The following is a 24736-nucleotide window of genomic DNA, read 5'->3' on the forward strand; positions in this document are numbered from 1 at the left end:
ATTAAAGCCTGAATAGTACATTTATGAACAAAGTTAACACCACAAAGTAATATTCAGGGTTAGTGTTAGGGTTACTTCAGCCAGCCGAGCTCTTGGTTCTGTGATTGACAAGTTGAAAACATATAAAGATCTTATAACTTAAAACTGTGCGTTTGATTGAAGGATTTGAACTGCAATTACTATTTAAACTAGCCCTGCGACAAGTTGGCCACTGTCCAGGATGTACCCCGCCTAAGGCCCGAAGTCACTGGGATAGGCTCCAGTCACCCGCGACCCCGAAAGGGAACAAGCGGTAGAAAATGGATGGATGGATTTGTCTTGTATATTGTATTGTGATTTTACTGTTTTCTTATAATTGTAAAGAACTTCTGTATGAACTGTGCTCTACAATCACATTTTGATTGATTGATTCTAAGTAGTATGAGGCCTGTGTGTGTCTCCTGTGTAGAACATCTCTTTCCTTTCAGCGATGACCTGTCTCCGGGGTGACTGTGGTTGTTGCCACATGGACCTGGAGACATGGGACCTGCCTGTTTAAAGAAGTCTTCAGTGTGGGAAGCAGACACACCCTGGTTCACTCAAGACATCTGACCTTAAGTTTGGCTTTGTGCTTTAAATAGGACATTAGAAGCCCCCAATGGCAATTTGGGAACAGCACCAAGGCAAACACCACGCACGCACGCCATGCTTTTTGAGGACATTACTTGCGTTCATATCAGGAGACTGATACTAACCTTAACCACAGCTATGACTTGCCTAACCTTAACTTAAGTTGTTGAGTGAAAGAAAAGGGAACAAACGTGGTGTTTTGGGGTGATGTGGTCCCTAATCACTGAGAAAAAACAGATATGTTACAAAGTCAGCAATTAAATCAACTAATCCGTCATCATACATTGATCTACATCATACATCTACTTTGTTGGCATTTTTCATTTTAGTTTTATTCAACTGCAATTTCCCTATTGTGGTTCAAAGGTTTTTCTCAATTTGTTCAATTGTGCTTTACTCTCCACAATCCAAACTGCAATTTGTCCCACAGTAGTTAACTCATGCAATATTATAACCTGTGTGTAGACAAATACAGCCAAATACACATTACAATACATTTTATTGATATGACATGCACACCTGCTTCTACTACTTTAGTTTTAGTTGATGAAATATCTGTACTTTTAGTCATACTTTCTGTCATTCGCTTTTATAACCAAAATATTGATATTGATGTAAAGTATTTGACAGAAATAACACTGCTTTTTTGCACCAAACATAGTCAGTTGCAATATGTTTAATAATAAATAAACGTACAGATGAAATATTAGACCATTTTGTCTTTAGTTACATTAAATCAACATCATTAGGGCAAATGACACTCACAGAACCAGCCCTGCTCCATAAAGAACATATACATTACATTTAATCCTAGCACAACCTCTTAATACATGTCAAGTGAAACCAAAGAAACCACAGAAATGATTTGGAAATGCACTTTTATCTAAACACTAAACCAGTGATAATCATCAGACACGTTTGGCCAGATTAAGTGTCCGAAATCCAGTCAGTAATTGTGTGGTAAACTTGAGAGATTAACTTGTTTATACTAATCATTAATCCTGTCTTATTTTTGTTTATTTTGCCATTGCGTGTGCGTCCTGGTGCAGGGGAGAAGATCCCTTGGTGAACTCTGTCGTCAGAGGGAGGGTGTGTGTGAATCTTGATCCATGAGGGCTTTAAATGACAGTAGAGAGAGGGGCCCAAATAAAAGGAATTAGGATACCCCCAAAGCCCCCAGACTTGAAGCAGCGCAGCGAAGACACAGGAATAACCATGCCAGAGCCTGTCCCCGCAGGTATGCAGATCACTTTTTGTGGAAGAATAATTCAATGTAATTAGTCTGGGGACTGCTTTGAGGAGGGTAGGATTGTAGGAAATGTTTGCTCCATAAATATGGAAAACCCGGGATGAAGGAGATGGTTCTGTTCTTTTGTCCTCCAAATGTATTCTTCAGTATGACTTAGTTTGCCTTTTAGAATGGCACAAGAGCCACTGCTAATTGTAAAATATTTAAGTTAAGATCAGAACAAAAATGGACTGTAAAAAGAATACCAAACTGACAACACATCAACTTTGAAAGCTTTGATAATTGATCAAACACAGGCTGATTTGTGATTTGTAAGTGTTGACTCTCCAAAGGCATATTTCAAATATCTGCCATCTAATTTTAGCATTAAAATGTAATTCAATACAATCCTACACCTGTCAAAAGTGATTTACAGACGCTGATATGCTCGTAAATATGAGGCATTCAGTCTTTTGTCTCCTATTTGGCTATAAACAAGACGAGTGACCTAATATAGTTGCTTGGTCGGCTCTCTGAAGCATCATTGGGGTCAGTAGTACCAGAGATTCATGAGAAAAGCTTGCAGGGGAAGGCTAAAAATGTGCTTGTGGAGATACTTTCTCATGTTTAAGACTGAGACTGGCTCCAGGCAATATGCAGGGAGCAGAGGATGAAAACAAAACAAACTATTTTTGTATTTAACTTGACAATGTCTACATATTAGGAACATCAGAGTCACTTTGACTTCTGGTTTATACAGGTGTATACATGAAAATTAAAGAAGATTTGTTGGGCTTTTTTAACATATACTTTTTTGATAATTGTAAACTCCTATATTGATATAAAACTGAAACTGGTCCATTAACTTTAATGACAAGCAGTGGATTTTTATGTATTTGTTTTTATTGTAGAAATATGGCAATGTGATATTATATATATCACATGTCACCTAAGTGCAGAGCTGAGAGCAGCGAGCAGAGATAGGGGGTAGGTGAAAACAGACACTCAAGGATTACTCAAATATACATGACTCAATAGAAATACAACTTAGACTAAAGCAATGAGGAGGGAACACCCATATTACATGGTTAAAAGCTCATAAATGTCAATCTTACATAATATGTCTCCTTTAATATTCAAAAGAAATATTTGTTTACCCTTTGACCCTGCATTTTAAATCACTGTCACACTCCCTGTCACAGAAATCTGAGCCATACACTCACACTGTGGCTCTGGCAAAAGCTCTCAAATATATCTATGATCTGACAAGACGCGGTCAACACAACGCGAACAGCAAAGAACATTCTCATGGAAAAAATACAATCTTTATAACTCCCTTGAAAATGTTTTTCCGACTTATGCTTGGATCAACGGTGTCTACCTTTGATCCACGCGGATAGCCCTACTAATGTGACAACCCCAGACCTTATCAATGTTAAACCTGACGGCATGTTATTAGCTTAATTCTGTGTGTGCTGTGCAGATCTGGAGATTACATGAGGTGTAATACAGACCTGTGTCGACAGCACGCGGCCCTCCCACAGTAAAGCCAGTGCAAAGCCGATAGTAATGGGGTCGGCCTGGGAACTGTGGCACAGGATTATTGGTGCCACGGCTTTAGGAGTCTCAGGGCTGTTCCGGCTGCAGTTTCTCCCTCAAACGTTTGTAGAAAAAAACTGGAAAAAGTCTACAGCAACATTTCCCCTGTAGTATTGCAATAAGTGATGCATTTTGGTGTGATTTGCGTTTTTTAATGAAATACGTAACATTAGGAACATTATCACCTTATAAGTAACATTGTAAGCACCTTTAAAAAAATATTGAATAAATAAATAAACAAAGATATAAGTTCATGTTTAAGTGAGAAACAAATCAAGCATTATTTTTGCCAAATATATTTTAAAAACATTCCTAAAAATATATAGCTGAAGCAGTCCGTGATAACAATTCAGTTGCTCCATATTAAGCATCACAATAAATATTAGGACTTAACTCAAACTAGATTGTAAAATAAAAAAACTTTTCATCACTATGGTCAAGTTTATGCCTGCAGAAACAGCTAAATATACTGCATCCAGATCTTTCTTCCATTTAAGTTCATCAAGTTTGACATGGCCAAGAGTATCAAGTTGTGTTGCAAAATAAATCATTATGTAATGTGTCAGTGAAGTTTGCCGGCGCTCTGCTGTCCTCGCTGGATATGATGTTTGTCACATGTTTACAGTGGTTGAAGGGATAGTGTGATTCATTTTATTATGATGATGCCATGAAACATGAGACAGAACCAAGAGGCTGTCCGTAAATCAATACAGAATGGCTGTCACTAGATCACTGGCCAACATGTATTTATTCACGTTTTATGCAAAAATAGTGAGCGTTTCCTATGGTCATAACTTTTGGCATCTCTAAAAATACCTACAGGACACGTGTTGCATTAGGAGAGAGGTGGTGTCGTAGCAAAGGTATAACCAGGTCATTTCTTTTGCGGGGGCTTCGCGCACGGTGATTACTGTCACTGCCAATGTAAATAAACATGATGTAATTAAACAGTCGAGTGAGGACATGGTCTACATAAACACATCATATGGAAAAGACAGAACCATTTAAGTTGGAGGTTATATATAGATGATATAGAGTCTTATATAGTCTACAGCAGTGTTTCTCAAATTGTGTGCATGTACCTCTGGTGGTACTGGTGGTTCAGGAAGTACTCGACTTTTAGGTTAGTCATTAGTTAGATCTACTGTAGAAATGCTGTGGTCTTATTTTAGACCCAGTCAGCTGTATCATACAAAAAAATGTATGATACAAACTGCGCAGACGATTAAGGACAGGATCGATGTCATAATCGACAAACGGAAAAAGGGGGGGAATCGCAGCATGGACTCAAAATGTCTTTGACAGAAACTGGACTCAATGTGACTTTTATTTTGGATTTGATGTGCCATAACTTTCTTTTTCTTTGGATCTCTCACCTTTATTTATTTTACCTGATTTGTTTCTTTCTTGTCTTGTGTTTTTATTGTTTTGTAAATTTGTAAATTGAAAAAAAAAATAGAATAAAATAAAGAAAAGTAAACAAAAGAAAAATAAAGAAAAATACACAGATTATATTATAGACTAAATACTATTGAGGGAAGGATATACTGTGTTTTAGTGTATTAGTGTTCGGCAGAACCCAAGGTAAATACCAGTTTTGGATTAATGGACAGGTGGATTAACCAACCAGATCCGTACCATCCGACGACATTAAAACAAACATTGCTTTTAATGGCATGGCCTGTGACCGGCCATGCCAGAATGATATGTGATTGTGTGAACTTCCCATTATAAATCTGGAATGGCTTTTCCTATGGCTATAATTCAAGAAGAAATGGATTCTTGAGATGGTTAATGAATAAAAAACGGAATACAAAAGACAGAGAATATAAAGATAGTTGACAATCAATTAGCTCTTTTCTATATTGTTTCCCCGAATTACTGATATAACGCCACCCTGATGGTGCTGCCTGAGGCTCTTGTGACTGGAGGGGTGGCTATAGCAGATCCCTGAAAAAAACATCTCAATCTGTCAATCCAGAAAAGTGCAGTGCTTGGAACAGCAAAGATGCTGCGCAGAACCCTTTTAGCTCCCTGGGCCTGATCTTAATAATCCTTCAATAATAAAGGATGTGACCACCTGCAGAGGTTTAAAAACAATATTGTTATATATATTTATAGAATAAGAGCTTGAGTCTGTTTTTGCCAGACTAACTTCACATCCCATTTGGTAGACAGTACTTTGGGTAAATTACATATATTTCCTACATACCAGTATATTCATATTTCAACATTTATCGCAAATCTGAAGAGCATGATTTTGGGGATCAAGGTCAAGGTGGTGTGACTATTCAAGGAAGTAGTGTTCAACGCTGGAGAATGTGGCTGGCCTTCAGGGCAGACATCAGATACTCTGGCCTTTAGCATCAATGCTCTGACCCCAGAGTAACCATATCCTGCTCTATTTCAATTCACTTCAACCACTTTCAGAGAATTTGACAAGTGATCGACTCTCCTGATTAAATACAAAAGATGAGCACACGTTTCCAACTTTCACAAAGTATAACCCAGTATATCTAGCTGTGGGAATTGTTGCTTAAATAAGACATATCAAGTGCTCGTCTTCATGAAATACCTCTTTGACTCATTCAGATGAATAAATGAATTAAGTAATGATGATTGATGCCTCTAATAGTGTGTGTGTTGTGTTTGTGTTTGCAGATGCACCGACGGGTGAGGGTAAGTGAACCTCACCACAACTTTGACCTTTTGGTTTCCCTTACACAAACATTCACTGACTTGACAACTGCTCTCACATTTTCACTTTTACTCAAATATTGTGTCAAGTGCCTGCTGAAAAAGTAAAGGGCCTCTTTTTCACACAGTAAATATGATATTTCATGCTTTATCACTACCAAGTACCATGTGAGTTTTAGGGCAGCAGATTGATTTGAAAACTCATTTGCTATTTCAAACAGGAAACACTGATGGTGAGGGATGATTAGCCTTGGGATTTGTGACTATATTTTCCAGAGAAAGTTTTTGTTTTTTTGTCAATATTAGTTGAATCGACATCATTGCATCTCATCGTTGGATGATGTATATTTCTATTAGCATGACTGAAGGTAGTAATATATTATTATGGCGCATAAGACATGGTTAACCCTGCTGCAAGCTGGCTCCTATCCAGGGGCCAAAGTCGCTGGGATAAGCTCCAGTCACCCGCGACCCCTAAAGGGAACAAGTGTTAGAACATTTTTTAATGAATTTGATTTTTCTTATGAGACAAAACAATTGCTTAACATAATTGGGTTTTAACAATGGGCTTGCAGAGCATTTGTTTATTTTAATCAGAATTTAGTGGCTCCCCATTATTAGCATGCTAATTCCCATCCCGTCCCCTGTTCGTAGATGCACCCCCTGCAGACGGAGGTAAGGCACATGCACCGTGACTCGATGCATTTAACCAAATCCACCTAATGTATTCACCGATATGAGTGTATACATGCACCACACTGTGTGCAGGGGAAAGAACGGCATGACTCATTTGAAAGACTTTTGACTCTTTTGAACTGAGTGAACTATGCGGTCTATGAAGGACTGTAATGATGCACGAAATGTACACCGTTCTGTCACATTTGGAAGAAAGTTGTTTTTATCTTATCTCTTGGTTCTTACATGTTTCTCCGTTATGCATTCTGTGTGTCTGACATAGCATGTTCAGCAATGTAGTGGAAGACAATGGACTGGGATATGGGACCACAGCTATTTAAGTACTTGAAAATATAGTTAAATGTTAAAGAGAAGATATTTTATTTGCCCAAAAAGAATTTAATCACTATAAGTAGTGTACAGCTTGTTTACCAATAAATGTAGGGCTCAAAGTGCGGTTCGGTTAGCAGAATGGATTGATTTGGTTAGTATAATTAAGATTATATGAACTGTCAAACTCGACTATGTTTTTGTTTTTGTTTCACAAGTACACTTATTGTCTAATTATTCACCTACTAATATTCAATATAATTCATAGATTATTCAATGAGACTGTTCAATAGCCCATCATGAACTTACAAGCTGTAAAACTCACACTTTAATGTCACGTCCCTCTGGCCTTGTTCTTCTTCAGTCACTGTCTGAATGTTGCATTTGTTTGTCATGACTTGTGCATCTGCTTCATCGCTGCATTCATCATAATTTGCTTTCCTGTCCATACAACAGATTCTGAAGATGGAGGTGGTAAGAAAAGAGCAACGTTTATACATTTTACAAAAGATTTGCCTATTTACTTTTGCTCCTCAAAAGTATGTCCAATGGGCGTCTATAACACATGTTTATGTGATGCATAAGATGAAATGTCACACGATATGCCCAATTAGGAGGAGGAATCACTTTGAAAGCTTCTTTTGAAATCAAACACTTGGCTCACCTTTCTAAATAACTATCTGGCTGTATTTCCAAGCTTATCTAATCTATGTGCAATATTAAGTGTGATACTTTAGAATCCGAATCAGAAAAAGTTTAATGCCATTGACAATGAACAGAATTCACAAACATAGAAACTGGTGCTTCGGTGCAACACAAAACAATGTATTCATTGTTATGAGTGTATACATGCAGCATGGTGGCAGAGTGGCTAGCACTCTCGCCTCACAGCAAGAAGGTCTCAGGTACGACGACTCCCAGTTTACATCAGCCCCTGGAGATGGGTCCCCGAGAACTGCTCGGCGTTTCCACTGCTCCCAACAGGTGGCAATGAAGGGTCAAATGAATTTCCCCCATAAGGGATTGATAAAGTACATCTTAATCTTCTGCACAGCGACTGAAATTAAATCCCCTCCAAGTGTTTGTGATGTCTTGGCTGGAAAATAGCTTGGACGTGGATCTGTTGTATTCAGCTGATCTATCCTTGACTCCGTCACCCGTTGCCTCACTTTAAATGCTCTTTATCAATTGTAACAAACCACTGTAGGATTCAGTTTTACCATTTGACCATTAATGACACCAGCTTTTCAAATTCCATTCCACTGGTGCTTTCTACAAAGATGGAAACACAGCTGGGGTTGGTGTAGAAGTGCATTCAAAACAAAGGCAGCTGCTGTTGAACATACCAAGGCTCATGTGACTCGAGGGCTGAAGCTAGGAAACTCTGGAGTGCTGCCCAAGCAGGCCAGCCATAATTAACTGCTATATTTTTGCTAACCCTTTGTCAGTGGCCCAAGAATGGATATGATATGATATATGTTTCAATGTGTTGTAGTTTTTAGTGTGTCACATTTGGATGAGGCTTGACATTGCAGATACCTTTATAAACTGAAGTGTGAGGATCCGATAAGTTCATGCTCATGACTAGCTTGTTCTTGTGAATTCTGTGGAAAAGTATCTTCTCAAATGATTGAGCCTTTGGTGTTGTGCTCTCCTGTCAGGAATTGGGCTGGGTGAATAGCCAACAGTGAAATATGGCTCACTGACTGGTGTAATAGGGTCACAAAAGGCCTGTTAATCTGGACTCCTAATGCACTCAGAAAAAAAATGCTCATTTTATTTACACATTAAATGTGATGATGATCACATTGATCACATCACCATGATGGTGTAAGCCCCAAATGGCAACGTCAAATGGAAACTGTGAAGTGCTTTGGGAGAAACAATTTAATTTGTGCTTCTTAAAACTCAAGTAAAACACATTTGATTGGGCTTATTGGGCTTTCCAAACACCCACACAAACAACAATACCAAACAGCTTTTTGAGTCTGACATACAGCTCTTGCAGCACAATTAAACTACTGCTTTACCGCCTATAACCCTAACCCTAACCCGTTCAGCATTAAAAATAGGGCTGGCTTACTCCTATATCTCTGAGTGGAGTTGGGGATTGTCTTACTGTATTTAGCTTCACCATGTCAATTGCTAAGAATCCTCTGCATCATGTGAAGGCCTGATCCCTTCACTGTGAAGTGGGTATTCCAGCGCTGAGTTTCTTGTCTGCTTGTCTGCTGGAGTTGAATCATGTGTGGGAAGTGCTTATCATACCAAGGCTGTTTCTACCCACAGGGGTATAAAGTGTGCGTGGGGATTATCATCACTTGGCCTGTTCTGGGACACTGGCACCAATATTGCAAATGGAATTTAGTGAAAAGTTTGTGCCCAAAAAATAAAACATAAATATTTGAAGTCCTTTAAAATATCACTGAAAGTCAAGTTGATGCAAAGTCTGTAAGAGCTGCTTTTCATTTCTTGCATTAGTGGATGGAATTATGCAAAGACAACCCATTCACTCAAATAATTGTTTTCACTAATTGATTATAAAATATATATGTTTGTCTAAACATATTTATTTCAAACCACACATTAATAGTTTGCTTGGACAGCATGTGTAGAGAGTCACAGTATGGGGCTAAGAGTTGCTTCAACGCTGCAAACATCCACTAAAAGAAGCAATCAAAGTGATCTTTTAAAACAATTCAACTCCCTTTGGTGCAGTAATCGTCTCATTTGATTACGTCCATAACAGTCATGGTCTGACTCCATGTGTGTAAAACAGTTGATTGCATTTCACTGTGTCGCATTAATGCAATAATTCCTCAGAATAACCTGGAGAGTTCACACTGACTTATGGTACAGTATAACAAGAGCAGTTATACTTCCATATGTTAACCATAGTGGCCTGTTTATGTCCCTGGAGTGGGGACGAGCGAGCTCTGTGGAGGGAGCAGGCACCACAGTGCAGGACTATGATCACCTCGTGCATGCAAATGTGCTGTTATGAAATGCAGATGGCTGCGTCTGTGCATACATCTGCATATGTGTTCTCATGTGGCATATTTATCTAGACCATAGGGAATAGATTCACACCTTGCTCACACTCAAGGCTTGATAGGGCTAGAAAGTGCTGATACACAGCCATCAACAGATGTTAGAAGTCTTATTCTTAGTTCATTAGAGCGATTATGTATCAGATGAACTTTGTAAAATGAGACAGAAAGAGTATTTCAGTGTTCACATTGCACTGTCTACATTTTGTTTCAAGTAATTTAGTAAGAAAGCATCAAAAGACTCATTTCTGAAATGCCTCCATTGTTGGACAAATAAGGGTTCTTAAATTTTAAAATGATAATTTATGTATATTTACAGTAACTTAAATGTGTCTGTGATGCCTCTTTTTGCCTGGCACAACCATCATAAGCATATGTGATATACATAGAACTTGAGGGATACAGTGCCAGGCAATGTACCTTTAAAGAACTACAGTTATATTTAACATTTACATAGGCCTATGTGATGTCTATGTGTTGTGTTTCGTGTTTATCTCTGCACTTTGGTTGATATCCTCATATATATTTATATATGACATGCTTGTACATGGAACATCTGCCTGGCGTGTTAGAGCTTATTCAAATCAATACATGGTTGATATATATGTTTTATTTCAGAGGAAGGAAGCACTGAGCTGACTGGGCTCTTTGTGGAGAAACCCCCAGAAAGTGTAGTTGGAGTAGCAGGTCAGTGTGTTAATACAAATATTGTACGCTTTATTTGGATGACATGTCTCTTACCCTGATGTGATTGCAGGAGGTGTCATAACCGTCATCGCCAAGGTGGACTCAACTACCCTTACAAGGAAACCTGTCATGAAGTGGCTGAAGGGCAAATGGTTGGATCTTGGCAGCAAGGCTGGAAAACACATGCAGTTCAAAGAAACTTATGACAGGAATACAAAGGTGGGGGCGTGTGACATTCATTTCATACAAACGTGAAATGATCCCTGGACTAAATCTCATCTTTTACAAACGTATTCTCTAGATTTATACATATGAGATGAAGATTACTAAAGTGAAGGTGGGCGATGCGGGTGGCTACAGGTGCGAGGTCACGGCTAAAGACAAGTGTGATAGTTGCACATTCGAGGTCACTGTGGACGGTGAGTGAAAGCATCTTAGCTTAAGTTCCACTCGCTGATCCAGTCATAATGTGCTCCTCCTGCAACTTCTCCTGTTACAGCCGCGCAACAGGAGGAGAAGGCCGACATTTTGTCTAGCTTCAAACGAGCGTAAGTCTCCGGGGGTCAGACATGCTGCATACATACCACTTACTAATTGAATGGTGTCCAGATTGTGCATTCAGTGTTCTAATATAGACCTGCTTGCTCTTTTTAATAATTTTCAAATGATATTGTCTTTGTAGCATGCACCATTTTTAAAGGGAACTATATTATACGTGTAGAAAAACCTCTTTACTTTGAAAATACTGCAGTAAATTTCTTTACCACTTAATAGGTATTGTTTAAAAGTCTAATTATGGTTACTTCATTCCCAAAGGCAGTAAGTTACCTGTTATGATGAGGTGGGTCTTCTAACTTTTTCCTAGTTTATTCCTTTTTGTTCACGTCTGATCAAAGGAAATGATGATGTTAAAAAACAAAAAGCTGTAACCCACTTATTTTCAGTCAAGTCAAAACCCACCAAAAGCCCAAACAAAAGCTTTACGGCTCTATATATTTGCAGAAAATCTAGGTGATATTTAACATATGATGTTCTTCTGTGCAGAGCGTCTTTACACTTATAATCAGAGTAGAACATTAAACAGGGTCAGCTTCACAAAGGATTCAAGGCCAACTTGAATTTTTGGGCATTTTGGTTAAAAAAAAAAAAAGGGTTAGGGGTTTACAGCTGTATGTATTTTTCATGTAGTAAAAAGACACAGATAACGTTTCCACCAGAAACTTTTAAACATTTCTATGGATAACAAACACTGGTCATATGCAATTTTATGATCTTAGCACTTGATAAAAACAATTACAAAATCAGAAAAACAGACTCAATAAAAGTCTTGACCTATTGTGCGTCGCCTGCCAGGTTATTTTGATTTGTGCAGTTATTATCTTTGAACCAAATTTGTTTAGTTTTGTGTGTGTGTGTGTGTGTGTGTGTTTAAATTAAAACTAAAGGTAATTAAATGAGCTATTTTTGTGATTTTTCACCTTAGTCACGTGTATTTTACATGCGCATTTGACCACATACAGTGATGCTGGAGAGGATGACGGAGACCTGGATTTTAGTGCTTTGCTTAAAGCTGCAAAGAAGTGAGTTTTTATATAATCAACCACATGTCTTCTTCCATTGTTAGGCCTCACTGAATGACAATGAAACATGTCATTTTCTTTGACTGATAGGAAGAAGAGGCCCGAGGAGGAGAAGCCTCAGATTGACGTTTGGGAGTTGCTTAAGAGTGCTCATCCGAGCGAATATGAGAAAATTGCCTTCGAGTATGGCATCACTGACCTGAGGGGCATGCTGAAGCGTCTGAAAAAAATGAAGGCGCCGGAGCCAGTGCACTGCGAGGGTAAGAAGGATAAGGTAGAGGCAATGTGACATGAGCTGTTACCTGAGGGGAGAGTGAAATGAACGACAAGGACAGCAGAACAGATCTGACACTAGAACAAGAGGGAGTTTGACATGGTCCGTAATGAAATGACAGGCTTTTGTTTCTTTATTGTGTAGCATTCCTGAAGAAGCTCGATTCCTGCTACTCGGTGGATAAAGGCAAGAAGATTGTACTGACCTGTGAAGTGGTCGACCCCAACGTTCAGGTCAAATGGCTAAAGAATGGCCAGGAGATCAAGACATCGGCAAAGTACATAAACATATGAAGCTTTTAGACATTTACTTAATTAGCCATGCAGTATAAGACCATATCAAATGAATAACGCTGACATGGACATGATAGGCAGTGTTGTATAAATATCAAGCCAGAATTATCAGTCACAAATTTGCCAGACGAAATGATGATCCAGCCAACAGATTTTATTTTTAGGCTTGTCATAAGTTGCCTCCCAGTGGGATAAGTCTAAGTCCAACTGCCACGACACCTTACACCTCCTGCAGTCTGCTGTTATGCACCGCTGGGACAAAGGCCTCTCAACTCAGTTAAAAAAGCTCACACTAATGATCCCATTTTGCTCGACCACGTGACTTATTCTTATAATAACTGAATTAAAAATCTCAAAGACGCTCAACAAAAGAAAACAACTACACCACAAAACAGGGCCCTGACCGAAGGCAAAACATGACACCAATACATGTATATGCTCCTTTAGTTTGCATAGCTTTAGCATAGCCTCATGCAATCTTCATTTATTGAAGAGTCAACTGTTGATTGATTGTTGTACTGAAATGTTTGTACCTATTTATAAGCTCCTTGAGGCGAACTGGCAAGTCAGATGTGTTGGCAGTTTGATGAAGACATCTATTGACACAATGTTGATCTGTAAACTTTGTCTGTCCTAAAGGTATGTGGTGGAAGCCAATGGGAACATCAGAACTCTAACTATCAACAGGACCACCCTGGCTGATGACGCCGCATATGAGTGTGTGGTCGGAGAAGAAAAGAGTTTCACAGAAGTATTTGTCAAAGGTGCAGCCTCAGCCTTAAATTAATTATCTTCTAATCTGACATCATTAATCACAGTGTATCTTAATGAGTGTTTACTCTGCTCTTTACCCCCACACAGAGCCCCCAGTGACCATCATCAAACTGATGGATGACTATCACGTCGTGGTCGGGGAAAGAGTGGAGTTTGAAGTTGAGGTTTCAGAAGAGGGCGCCCACGTCATGTGGTCAGTACAATAAAACACTTTTTTTCAACACAGTAGCGTAGTAGAATAGGAGTAGTAAAAATGTATCAAGTGTGACTCTTTCTCTCCAATAAAGTAATGCCCATTAGCCATGTAAAGTACTGCCAGACCTCCTAGTACTATTCAGTACTAAAAATCAGTAAAAATAAGTATGGGTATGTATGCAGGTTCTTTGAAGATATAGAGCTCCACAAGTCTGACAAGGAGTCCAAATACCGCTTTAAGAAAGATGGGAAGAAGCACACATTGATTATCCCAGAAGCTACACTGGACGACATTGGCATGTACCATGCCTGGACAAACGGGGGTCATACCAAAGGAGAGCTGGAAGTAGAAGGTACCACCGTTGTTTATACATAAACAACTCATTTAAATCATTAATACAAAACAAGAAATAATTGCCGTTAAAACAAACCAGTGCAATATAACAAACACATAAAATGACGGCTGGTGATGGATCAAATACTGTATTCCAGTGTGCCATTTTATGTACTTATTTTTAGATTTTAACAAAGGGCATTTAAATGCTCTGCCGTAGATGCAGTTGCTTTTTTTAACATTCACCCAAAGACCTCGCTGCTCTTTTTATGAACAAACTAACACTAAATGTCAAGCTGCTGCCATTATGAACCCGATCCTTTCTCTCTCCTTCACTTCATATGACCTTTTATCTTCTGCTGACCCTCCTCTTGTGGATTCCTGTGTCTTTGCTCAGAAAAACAGCTGGAGGTGTTGCAGGACATTGCCGATCTGACAGTGAAGGCAACAGACCAGGCCATGTTCAAGTGTGAAGTGTCTGATGACAAGGTTACAGGAAAGTGGTTTAAAGGTGGAGAGGAAGTCTTCCCAAGTGACCGCATTAAAATGAGTCACATTGGAAGGTAAACAAAGGCTTTTTCACTCAATAGTACAGCACATTTGCTTCTTTATGGTGTGATGAAGATCAAATACTAACCGAAGCAAATTCAATGTGTATCTTTAAAAGTCAAAAGCATAGTATTAAACATAAAATATTTGTCTACAGCAGATTAACCTACATATATGATAATTAAGACATTTAAGACACAAATTTCACCCCAATTTAGCCATTTTTCGGGTTCATAATTTGACTTGCTGATTGAAAATGATGACATCACACCATGTATTTAACTCTTACTTATGTGTGGTTGCCGGGAACTCAGGAAAAAGGTATTTTTGAGTTGAAAAATGCACATGAACGCTTGCTCGACCTCAGAATCAAAATCAGAAATGGGTTTATTGCCATTTTTGTCATTAACGCTTAACGTCACCTGCTGTCTGGAGACGGACAAAAATCAGCTGATTTGTCAATTTATCTTAAACATTTTAGCTCTTTGATGAAACGTCACTACATTTAGAGATTTACTCTCAGATATCCATAGATAAGAGCAACAGATTTGAGCAAGAAAGACTTGACCCGACTGTTTAATGAAGATGTAACGTTAGCTTAAGTCAACATAATAGAATGTTTTCCTCGACTTCTCATCTTGGAATCCCGAGGACAAACATGAATACAACAATAGCATCTTTATTGCACACTGGGGCAAAGCGTGTCTAGTTTCAACACATTTTCACAATTGTTATTATTTCACAAATATGATTAAAAGGTTAATTAAAGGAAAAAATGTGTTCCTTAATCATATGGATGGAATTATGTGTCTCCCTGGTGTGATGTCATCCACACGTTTTAGAACGCACTGCTACTTCCTGTCATTTTCAAATGTACTATCACCAAAGATACAATCCTACCAATCAAAATCATAAGTAGAGACATATTAAAAAACTATCATGTACAATTGAATATGTATGTGATGGCGTTTTTTCTCACATATGCAAAAAAACAAGCATTGAAAAACATGGTTGAGTGTGGGAGTGTTTCCTTGCACTAAAATGGCGGCGCAAAGTCTCCTATAGAACTCAATAAAAGCAAAGACAAATGGAGTGAACAGATTTGTGTGGAACGTCTCCTTTGCTGTTTCCAGATTTCACCGTCTCGTTATTGATGATGTGAAGCCAGAGGATGCCGGAGACTACACATTTATTCCTGATGGATATGCTCTGTCGCTCTCTGCCAAACTCAACTTCTTAGGTGAGGCAAGACAGAGTGATTAAAAAGTGCTGAACGTACCACCTGCTGTCTGCATAACGCTGTCTCTTTTCTAAACAGAAATCAAGATTGACTATGTGCCCAGACAAGGTAAGCGCTCTTGGACAGAAATCTCACTCCTAAAGGATTGTGTTTTCTCAACTTGGAAAACTTCTAATTTAAAGATCCACCAAAGATCCACCTGGACACGACTGGCAACATGGTTTCTCAGAACACCATCATCGTTGTGGCTGGAAATAAGCTGCGTTTAGACGTGGAGATCACAGGAGAACCGGCGCCAACTGTAGTCTGGTCAAAGGGCGACGCGGTAATATCTGTAGTAAATCATTTATGTATATGTGAGTGCATGCCAAGTCTCCAGAACAAATTGCCCCTCAAATGTCCAAAGTTATGACAATTCCCAACAGAAATAATGTGTTTGCATTGGAGAACATCATTTACTAATCACACAGTATCATTTTAATACGTTTTTTCAGGTAATCACAGAGGCAGAGGGCCGCATGCGCGTAGAGTCCAGGAAAGACCTGAGCTGCTTTGTCATCGAGGGTGCGGAGAGAGAGGATGAGGGTAATTACACCATCTGTGTCACCAACCCAGCAGGAGAGGATAAGGCGAATCTGTTCATCAAGATTGTGGGCAAGTAGTGCTAATTTACATTATTTAAACCCGCTGGTAAAAAGCCCAGATTAAACTCTTCTATCTTTAATTTGCTACTTCAGATGTGCCTGACCCTCCAGAGAATGTGAAATGCATCAAAGTGGGTGAAGACACTGCTTCAATGATTTGGGATGTTCCGAAGTTTGATGGAGGGGCGCCTATTAAAGGTAATGTGTTTGTGTTCCTCTGTATTCAAAGTCTGTGCCTAATGTAGCGCCAATGTTTGAACTGCTCAGGTTATCTGATGGAGAGGAAGAAGAAAGGTTCCTCCAGATGGACTAAACTCAACTTTGACGTGTATGAAGACACCGCGTACGAAGCCAAGAGGATGATTGAGGGCATTCTCTACGAAATGAGGGTCTTTGCGGTCAACAGTATTGGCATGTCTCAGCCCAGTCTCACCTCCAAGCCCTTCATGCCCATCGGTATGTGACATAATGTGGCCTATATTTGTGAAGCTCTTGTATTTTTCATACTGCAGGCCTATTTACAAATCAGTTTCAACTCCACATACTGTATATGTTCGACAATCCTCGAGAAGCAAAACGTCTTTAGTTAAGGAAATCAACAGTGAAGAAGTGCTTTAGAAATCGTCACTTCTGATGTCCTGACAATTAGTTTGCATAGAGTTTTCTGGAGCCTCTGTCCTCGAGTAGAGCAGAGAGAAGAATCTGATGAGTCTGTGAGGCAGGGGCGGGGCAGGGAACATCAAAGGCGGTGGGGTGGGTGACCTAAACTGATCAATGTGTTGCTCATAAGATTACATGTTAAATGCATCAGAATACAGGGAATTACACAATTCTCATTAAAAACTCCATGGGGGATGACCTCCAGATCCTTGAGTCCTCTGGGGATTATTACATTTGCAAAAAAGAAAATTGTACTTTAGAAATAGTCACTGGAGGTTGCATTAAAGCCTTCAAAGCCCTATTATTATTTTTCAAGGTTAAAATGAGGTCATGGGAGCACCAGTGAGCATTTCCATCTAGAGGACCTCCCAAAATGCCTGGCAGTGGCTCTTTAAAATGATATGCAACCTTTTGTGATCAAATACATGTTATACTTATTGCAGGCTATTTCTACTTATTAAAGGAATATAAAAAGTTAAAAAGACTTCAATGTTCTGACTTGACTTAATTAAGATAAGATAAGATAATCCTTTACTGTCCACACATGGGGAAATTTCATTGTTGCAATGCAGTAGATACAGAGGAAAAGGACAGATAACATAGGAAGTTTAAAAATCAATAAAAACTCTTATAAACAAAAACTCCTAAAGACAAAACCTCCCATTTCCTAATAAGGAATGGAGGGGAAAAATAAATAAAGATAAAAATACAATAAAAATACAATAAAATTAAAAAACAGCTAGCGTAAGACAAGATAATAATAATAATAATAATAATAATAATAATAATAATAATAATAATAATAATAATAATAATAATAATAATAATAATAATAATAATAATTCAAGGTATAGATCCGGTGCAGAGAGATCTGGGCGGCAGTCGACGGCAGGGGCCTCGGCGACCAGATCTCCAGACACAGAGACTAACTCTGGGGACATGGAATGTCACCTCGCTGGGGGGGAAAGAGCCTGAGCTTGTGCGGGAGGTTGAGCGATACCGACTAGATATAGTCGGCCTCACCTCCACGCACAGTTTGGGCTCTGGAACCCATCTCCTCGAGAGGGGCTGGACGCTCCACTTCTCTGGTGTTGCCCACGGGGAGAGGCGGCGGGCTGGTGTGGGCTTGCTGATAGCCCCTCAGCTCAGCCGCCACGTGTTGGAGTTTACCCCGGTGAACGAGAGGGTCGCGTCCCTCCGCCTTCGGGTGGGGGACAGGTCTCTCACTGTTGTGGCGGCCTACGGGCCGAACAGCAGTGCAGAGTACCAGGCCTTCTTGGAGTCCTTGGGAGGGGTACTGGACAGTGCACCGACCGGGGACTCCGTTGTTCTACTGGGGGACTTCAACGCCCACGTGGGCAATGACAGTGACACCTGGAGAGGGGTGATCGGGAAGAACGGCTTCCCCGATCTGAACCCGAGCGGTGTTCAGTTATTGGACTTCTGTGCTAGCCACGGATTGTCCATAACGAACACCATGTTCAAGCACAAGGGTGTCCATCAGTGCACATGGCACCAGGACACCCTAGGCCGGAGGTCAATGATCGACTTTGTTGTCGTGTCATCAGACCTCCGGCCGCGTGTCTTGGACACTCGGGTGAAGAGAGGGGCAGAGTTGTCAACCGATCACCACCTGGTGGTGAGTTGGATCCGCTGGCGGAGGAGGAAGCCGGACAGACTTGGCAGACCCAAGCGCATTGTGAGGGTCTGTTGGGAACGTCTAGTGGAGCCCTCTGTCAGTAGGGTATTCAACTCGCACCTCCGGGAGAGCTTCTCCCATGTCCCGGGGGAGGCTGGGGACATTGAGTCCGAGTGGACCATGTTCTCCGCCTCCATTGTTGATGCGGCTGCTCGGAGCTGTGGTCGCAAGGTCTCCGGTGCCTGTCGTGGCGGCAACCCCCGAACCCGGTGGTGGACACCGGAAGTAAGGGATGCCGTCAGACTGAAGAAGGAGGCCTATCAGGCCACTCTGGCTTGTAGGTCTCCGGAGGTCATCGACGGGTATCGGCAGGCCAAGCGAGCCGCGGCTCGTGCTGTCGCAGAGGCAAAAACCCGGGCCTGGGAGGAGTTCGGGGAGGCCATGGAGGAGGACTATCGGTCGGCACCAAAGAAATTCTGGCAAACCGTCCGGCGCCTCAGGAGGGGGAAGCAGTGTCTCACCAACACTGTTTACGGTGCGGGTGGAGGCCTGCTGACCTCAACTGGGGATGTCGTCGGACGGTGGAAGGAATACTTTGAGGATCTCCTTAATCCCTCAGTCACGTCTTCCGAAGAGGAAGTAGAGACCGGGGACTCGGAGGCTGGCTCATCCATCACCCAAGCTGAAGTCACTGAGGTTGTTCGCAAACTCCTCGGTGGCAGGGCTCCGGGGGTGGATGAGATCCGCCCTGAGTACCTAAAGTATCTGGATGTTGTAGGACTGTCTTGGTTGACACGTCTCTGCAACATCGCGTGGCGTTCGGGGACCGTGCCTCTGGACTGGCAGACCGGGGTGGTGGTCCCTCTGTTCAAGAAGGGGGACCGGAGGGTGTGTTCCAACTACAGAGGGATCACACTCCTCAGCCTCCCGGGTAAGGTCTATTCCAAAGTACTGGAGAGGAGAATCCGACCGATAGTCGAACCTCGGATTCAGGAGGAGCAGAGTGGTTTTCGTCCCGGTCGTGGAACACTGGACCAGCTCTATACCCTCCATCGGGTGCTCGAGGGTTCATGGGAGTTTGCCCAACCAGTCCACATGTGCTTTGTGGATCTGGAGAAGGCTTTCGACCGTGTCCCTCGGGGTGTCCTTTGGGGGGTGCTCCGGGAGTACGGGGTCCGGGGCCCTTTGCTCAGGGCTGTCCGGTCCCTGTATGACCGGAGCAGGAGCTGTGTTCGCATTGCCGGCAGTAAGTCAGACCTGTTCCCAGTGCATGTTGGACTCCGCCAGGGCTGCCCTGTGTCACCGGTTCTGTTCATAATTTTTATGGACAGAATTTCTAGGCGCAGTCAGGGGTCGGAGGGTGTCCGGTTTGGGGACCACAGGATCTCATCTCTGCTGTTTGCAGACGATGTTGTCCTGATGGCTCCATCAAACCCGGACCTGCAACATGCACTGGGACGGTTTGCAGCCGAGTGTGAAGCGGCTGGGATAAGAATCAGCACCTCCAAATCCGAGGCCATGGTTCTCGACCGGAAAAAGGTGGCTTGCCCTCTCCAGGTGGGTGGGGTGTCCTTGCCCCAAGTGGAGGAGTTCAAGTATCTCGGGGTCTTGTTCACGAGTGAGGGAAGGATGGAGCGTGAGATCGACAGGCGGATCGGTGCAGCGGTTGCAGTGATGCAGTCGCTGCATCGGACCGTTGTGGTAAAGAGGGAGCTGAGCCGAAAGGCAAAGCTCTCTATTTACCGGTCGGTCTACGTTCCTACCCTCACCTATGGTCATGAGCTTTGGGTAGTGACCGAAAGAACAAGATCGCGGATACAAGCGGTCGAAATGAGTTTCCTCCGCCGTGTGGCTGGGCGCTCCCTTAGAGATAAGGTGAGGAGCTCGGCCACACGGGGGGAGCTCGGAGTAGAGCCGCTGCTCCTCCACGTCGAGAGGAGCCAGCTGAGGTGGCTCGGGCATCTGTTCCGGATGCCTCCTGGGCGCCTCCCTCGGGAGGTGTTTCAGGCATGTCCCACCGGGAAGAGGCCCCGGGGAAGACCCAGGACACGCTGGAGAGACTATGTCTCTCGGCTGGCCTGGGAACGCCTCGGGATCCCCCCGGATGAGTTAGAGGAAGTGTCTGGGTAGAAGGAAGTCTGGGAGTCCCTGCTCAGACTGCTGCCCCCGCGACCGGGCCCCGGATAAAGCGGCAGAAGATGGATGGATGGATGGTATAGATATAAATAATGGCAGTTAGAATGCACTATTCAGAACTTAATGAATACAAGTGATTTTATTTTTTTGATACATGTATTTTTGGGTGTTTTCCTCCTCAGCCCCCACCAGTGAGCCAACGCGCCTGACCGTGCACGATGTGACGGACAACACGTGCAGCCTCAAGTGGCTCGCTCCTGAAAAGATTGGAGCGGGCGGCCTGGATGGATATGTTATTGAGTATTGCAAAGATGGAGGTGATTAGTAAACATTAGAGCTACACATACATTCCTGATACAGTGGGCCACTAATACTAAATGCTACCAAATGCATAATACATGTTTAGTGAAAGATTTAACACTTGAAATATTATAACAAGATGAAAAATCAAATCCCCACTTGCCATCAATTCTTGCATTATTTATCGTTCATTTCAGATACTGAGTGGGTGGTGGCAAACCAGGAGCTGTGTGAGAGGCAAGGATATAAGGTGCGAGGTCTCCCGGTGGGCGAGAAAATCAACTTCAGGGTGGTGGCTGTAAACATTGCCGGCAGAAGTCCCCCTGCAATTTTGGCTCAGCCCGTCACTATCCGCGAGATCACGGGTCGGACGAAACTTCTTCTTGAAACAATGTAAGATTTTGTACGGATTTCTAATTTGACGTTTTCTCATTGTTCAGAACATCCCAAGATCCGCCTTCCACGTGAACTGAGAACAAAGTACATCAGGAAAGTAGGAGATAAACTCAACTTGGTCATCCCTTTCCAGGTAAAAAAAAAGTGTATTGATTGCAAACAAATTAATTTAAAAAAACAAAAAACTGTTGAGTTGATTTGTTTGAAATCCTCACAGTTTCTCAGCTCTCTGTATCTTTTATTTTCTTTTTTACATATATTTTTTTAATATATTAATATACAATTCATCTCTTATCATCACATCATCTCCCCGATTGGCTAATCGGGGAGATGATTAGCCATCTCCCCGATTGGCTAATCAGGGAGATGATGTGGGTAATGTGGGTAATATGGGTAATAATGTTTATTGAATAAAAAGTCCAATATGTAAAATGCATGGAAAAATCGAATTATATATTATTTTAATAAACAATATGAGCCACTGTAAAGGAAAACTGATTTATTCAGTATGTCCTGAAATAAACAATATGTATTCTTCTTTTTTATTTTTACAACAAATAATACATTAATATATGTTTCATACAATAGATATGTATGATTTATGTTGCAACGTACATAAACTGTATTATTAAACTGTATTCTGAATCTAAATATTAGTGGTAGATGATTAACATTAGTATTATGTTTGATTACAGGGTAAGCCTCGCCCTGTCGCCACCTGGTACAAGGACGGTCAGCCCGTTGACCCCAAGTCAGTCAATGTTCGTAATTCCAATGTGGACAGCATCCTGTTCATCCGCTCTGCAGAGAGAGATCACTCCGGCACATACGAGCTGGTGCTAAAGATTGAGAACATGGAGGACAGGGCCACCATCAACATCCGGATAGTGGGTAAGCTGGTCATGGCTGTGGTTTATTATAGTGAGCAGCAGTGGAGAGTCAGTGTCTTAGCGCTTGTGTGGGTCTGCTCATCCAGAGAAGCCCGGGCCGCCGGTTAATGTGAAGGTGACAGATGTGTGGGGCTTCAATGCCGCTCTGGAGTGGGAGCCCCCTACAGACGATGGCAACTGTGAAATCACTGGCTACACCATCCAAAAAGCAGACCAGAAAACCAAGGTATGAATACCAACATTCTCATATATAATAGTATCATCATATATATGAGTACAATTCCCCAAAATGATACAATCTTAATATTTGCTGGGGAGACCCTGAGGTTCAGCATTCAGCTTCATATTAGCTTGTTTTATTAAATCTTAACAATCTTGCAATGCTCATGAAAGCACTTGTTTTGTTTCTTTTAATGCAAATGCCAGCTGCTGTTTTTTTCTCTTCATTATCATAAAAACCATAACTTTGTCTTGGTAGGAGTGGTTCACCGTTTACGAGCACAACAGGAGGACAAACTGCACCACCTCGGACCTGATCATGGGAAACACGTACCAGTTCCGTGTGTTCAGTGAAAACCTGTGCGGCCGGAGTGAAGAGGGGCGTGTCAGCAAGAACACGGCAACCATCGCCAAGACAGGTACAATCAACACTCTCACATGTCGGGCTTTTCTCCATCTGTGACAATGGAAGTGCGGTTATATATAGGCAGTTATATTGTACTGTAGGGCTGCATGATGGGAGAAGTAAGTGATATGCTAAAACTCCTTTGAGTCGCAGCTTTATGTAAATCACATACGTTTGAGAACATTATATGCAAAAATTCACCGTTTTATATAATGCAAATCTAAAAACTACATTTCTTTGGGGATATATGAAACATTGTGTTAGAACCCTTGTCTTTTATCCTCTCTATGTCGTGTTTAGAGCGATTTAGATTTAGTGTAATCTATATTCTCCTGAATTTGAGACGTCATTGCTCTGTACATACTTTGTGCTTCTTTTTAGTTTTTTTTCCCTTATTCCGTAATAACGTTGGAGTCAGCAGCGTTCCGTAGCCATTTAAAATAAAAACAAAAAGTCACAGATTAAAACTTTAAAGCAGACAAAGGCATGATAAGTCTGTGTGATTATAGTACTTGCTGGTATATGGATGTCAAATGTTAAAATACAATATGCTTTATGCAGGCCTTGAGATAAAAACCATCCCCTTCAAGGAGAAAGACTTGTCCTGCGTGCCCAAGTTTACTCAGCCCCTGGTGGACAGATGTGTCGTGGCCGGCTACAGCATGGCCATCAGCTGCGCAGTCAGAGCCTTCCCCAAGGTAATGCACGGTCAAAGTGGCTGAAAATGAGAACGATGGTGTTGTTCAGATGAATATTACTGAGAAAGATGTGGGCAGACATTTCTGTTATCACAAGGTCTCTCGGTAAAGGTTAAAGGCAGCCGCATAAGACATAGAAATGTAAATTCCCTGGAAGGCTTCATAAAATGTTTGTCTGTGATTTGTTTTTTTATTTCTAGCCTAAAATTATCTGGATGAAAAACAAAATGATTATCGGTGAAGACCCCAAATACCTGATGCAGAACAATCAGGGAGTGCTGACCCTGAAAATCCGCAAACCAAGCTCTTTCGATGGAGGAAAGTACTCGTGTAGAGCTATCAATGAGCTGGGACAGGACGAGGTGGAGTGCAGGCTGGACGTTAAACGTGAGAACTGAATCATTACTCAAAGCATTTATAATACATTTATAGTTAGTTTTTGTGTCATAAAAATGATATATTGTTTTTTTCACAGTGTACACAGAGCCACCCAAGGAATAAAAGCGAAAAAGGAGCTGCAAACCCACAAAATAATGAACCAACTATAGACAACAGCAAATATTATAATATGGTATACACTGCTACCATCATATCAAATAAAATACTGTGAAACTACCACCAATATCTCTTTATT

At 41.4% G+C, this 24736-nt stretch overlaps 1 protein-coding gene across 6 annotated transcripts; it reads left to right on the forward strand.

Moving 5' to 3' along the window:
* Positions 1–1768: 1768 nt before the first annotated feature.
* Positions 1769–24718, forward strand: mybpc2b (myosin binding protein Cb). 6 transcript variants are annotated; one of them, XM_072456937.1, is made up of 30 exons: positions 1788–1846; positions 6098–6115; positions 6788–6808; positions 7595–7612; positions 10807–10875; positions 10946–11094; positions 11177–11294; positions 11375–11423; positions 12396–12455; positions 12546–12715; positions 12874–13006; positions 13662–13786; positions 13884–13989; positions 14175–14344; positions 14723–14888; positions 16008–16114; positions 16193–16222; positions 16297–16439; positions 16609–16768; positions 16852–16956; positions 17026–17214; positions 21376–21510; positions 21691–21858; positions 21934–22022; positions 22585–22780; positions 22866–23005; positions 23258–23417; positions 23966–24102; positions 24303–24489; positions 24578–24718. In XM_072456937.1, the coding sequence occupies exons 1-30, from the start codon at positions 1825–1827 to the stop codon at positions 24601–24603; spliced, it is 3366 nt and encodes a 1121-aa protein (XP_072313038.1). In that variant the 5' UTR covers positions 1788–1824; the 3' UTR covers positions 24604–24718. The 6 variants fall into 6 exon arrangements, with proteins under 6 accessions (XP_072313042.1, XP_072313043.1, XP_072313040.1 ...); XM_072456939.1 differs by lacking the exon at positions 7595–7612 and having other exon boundaries at positions 1778–1846; XM_072456938.1 differs by lacking the exon at positions 6098–6115 and having other exon boundaries at positions 1810–1864.
* The last annotated feature ends 18 nt before the right edge of the window (positions 24719–24736 follow it).

Source organism: Eucyclogobius newberryi, unplaced genomic scaffold (assembly GCF_026437365.1).
Source record: "Eucyclogobius newberryi isolate DKJ021-1_F unplaced genomic scaffold, fEucNew1.0.hap1 SCAF_20, whole genome shotgun sequence".
NCBI classification, from domain to species: Eukaryota; Metazoa; Chordata; class Actinopteri; order Gobiiformes; family Gobiidae; genus Eucyclogobius; species Eucyclogobius newberryi.

Bases quoted from the DNA above. Each gene is read 5' to 3' on its own strand.
- mybpc2b (XM_072456937.1), top strand. From the start codon at position 1,825: ATGCCAGAGCCTGTCCCCGCAG. The intron at 12,456-12,545 runs GTGAGTTTTTAT...TTTGACTGATAG, and splicing joins TTGCTTAAAGCTGCAAAGAA to GAAGAAGAGGCCCGAGGAGG. The intron at 16,769-16,851 runs GCAAGTAGTGCT...TTGCTACTTCAG, and splicing joins TCTGTTCATCAAGATTGTGG to ATGTGCCTGACCCTCCAGAG.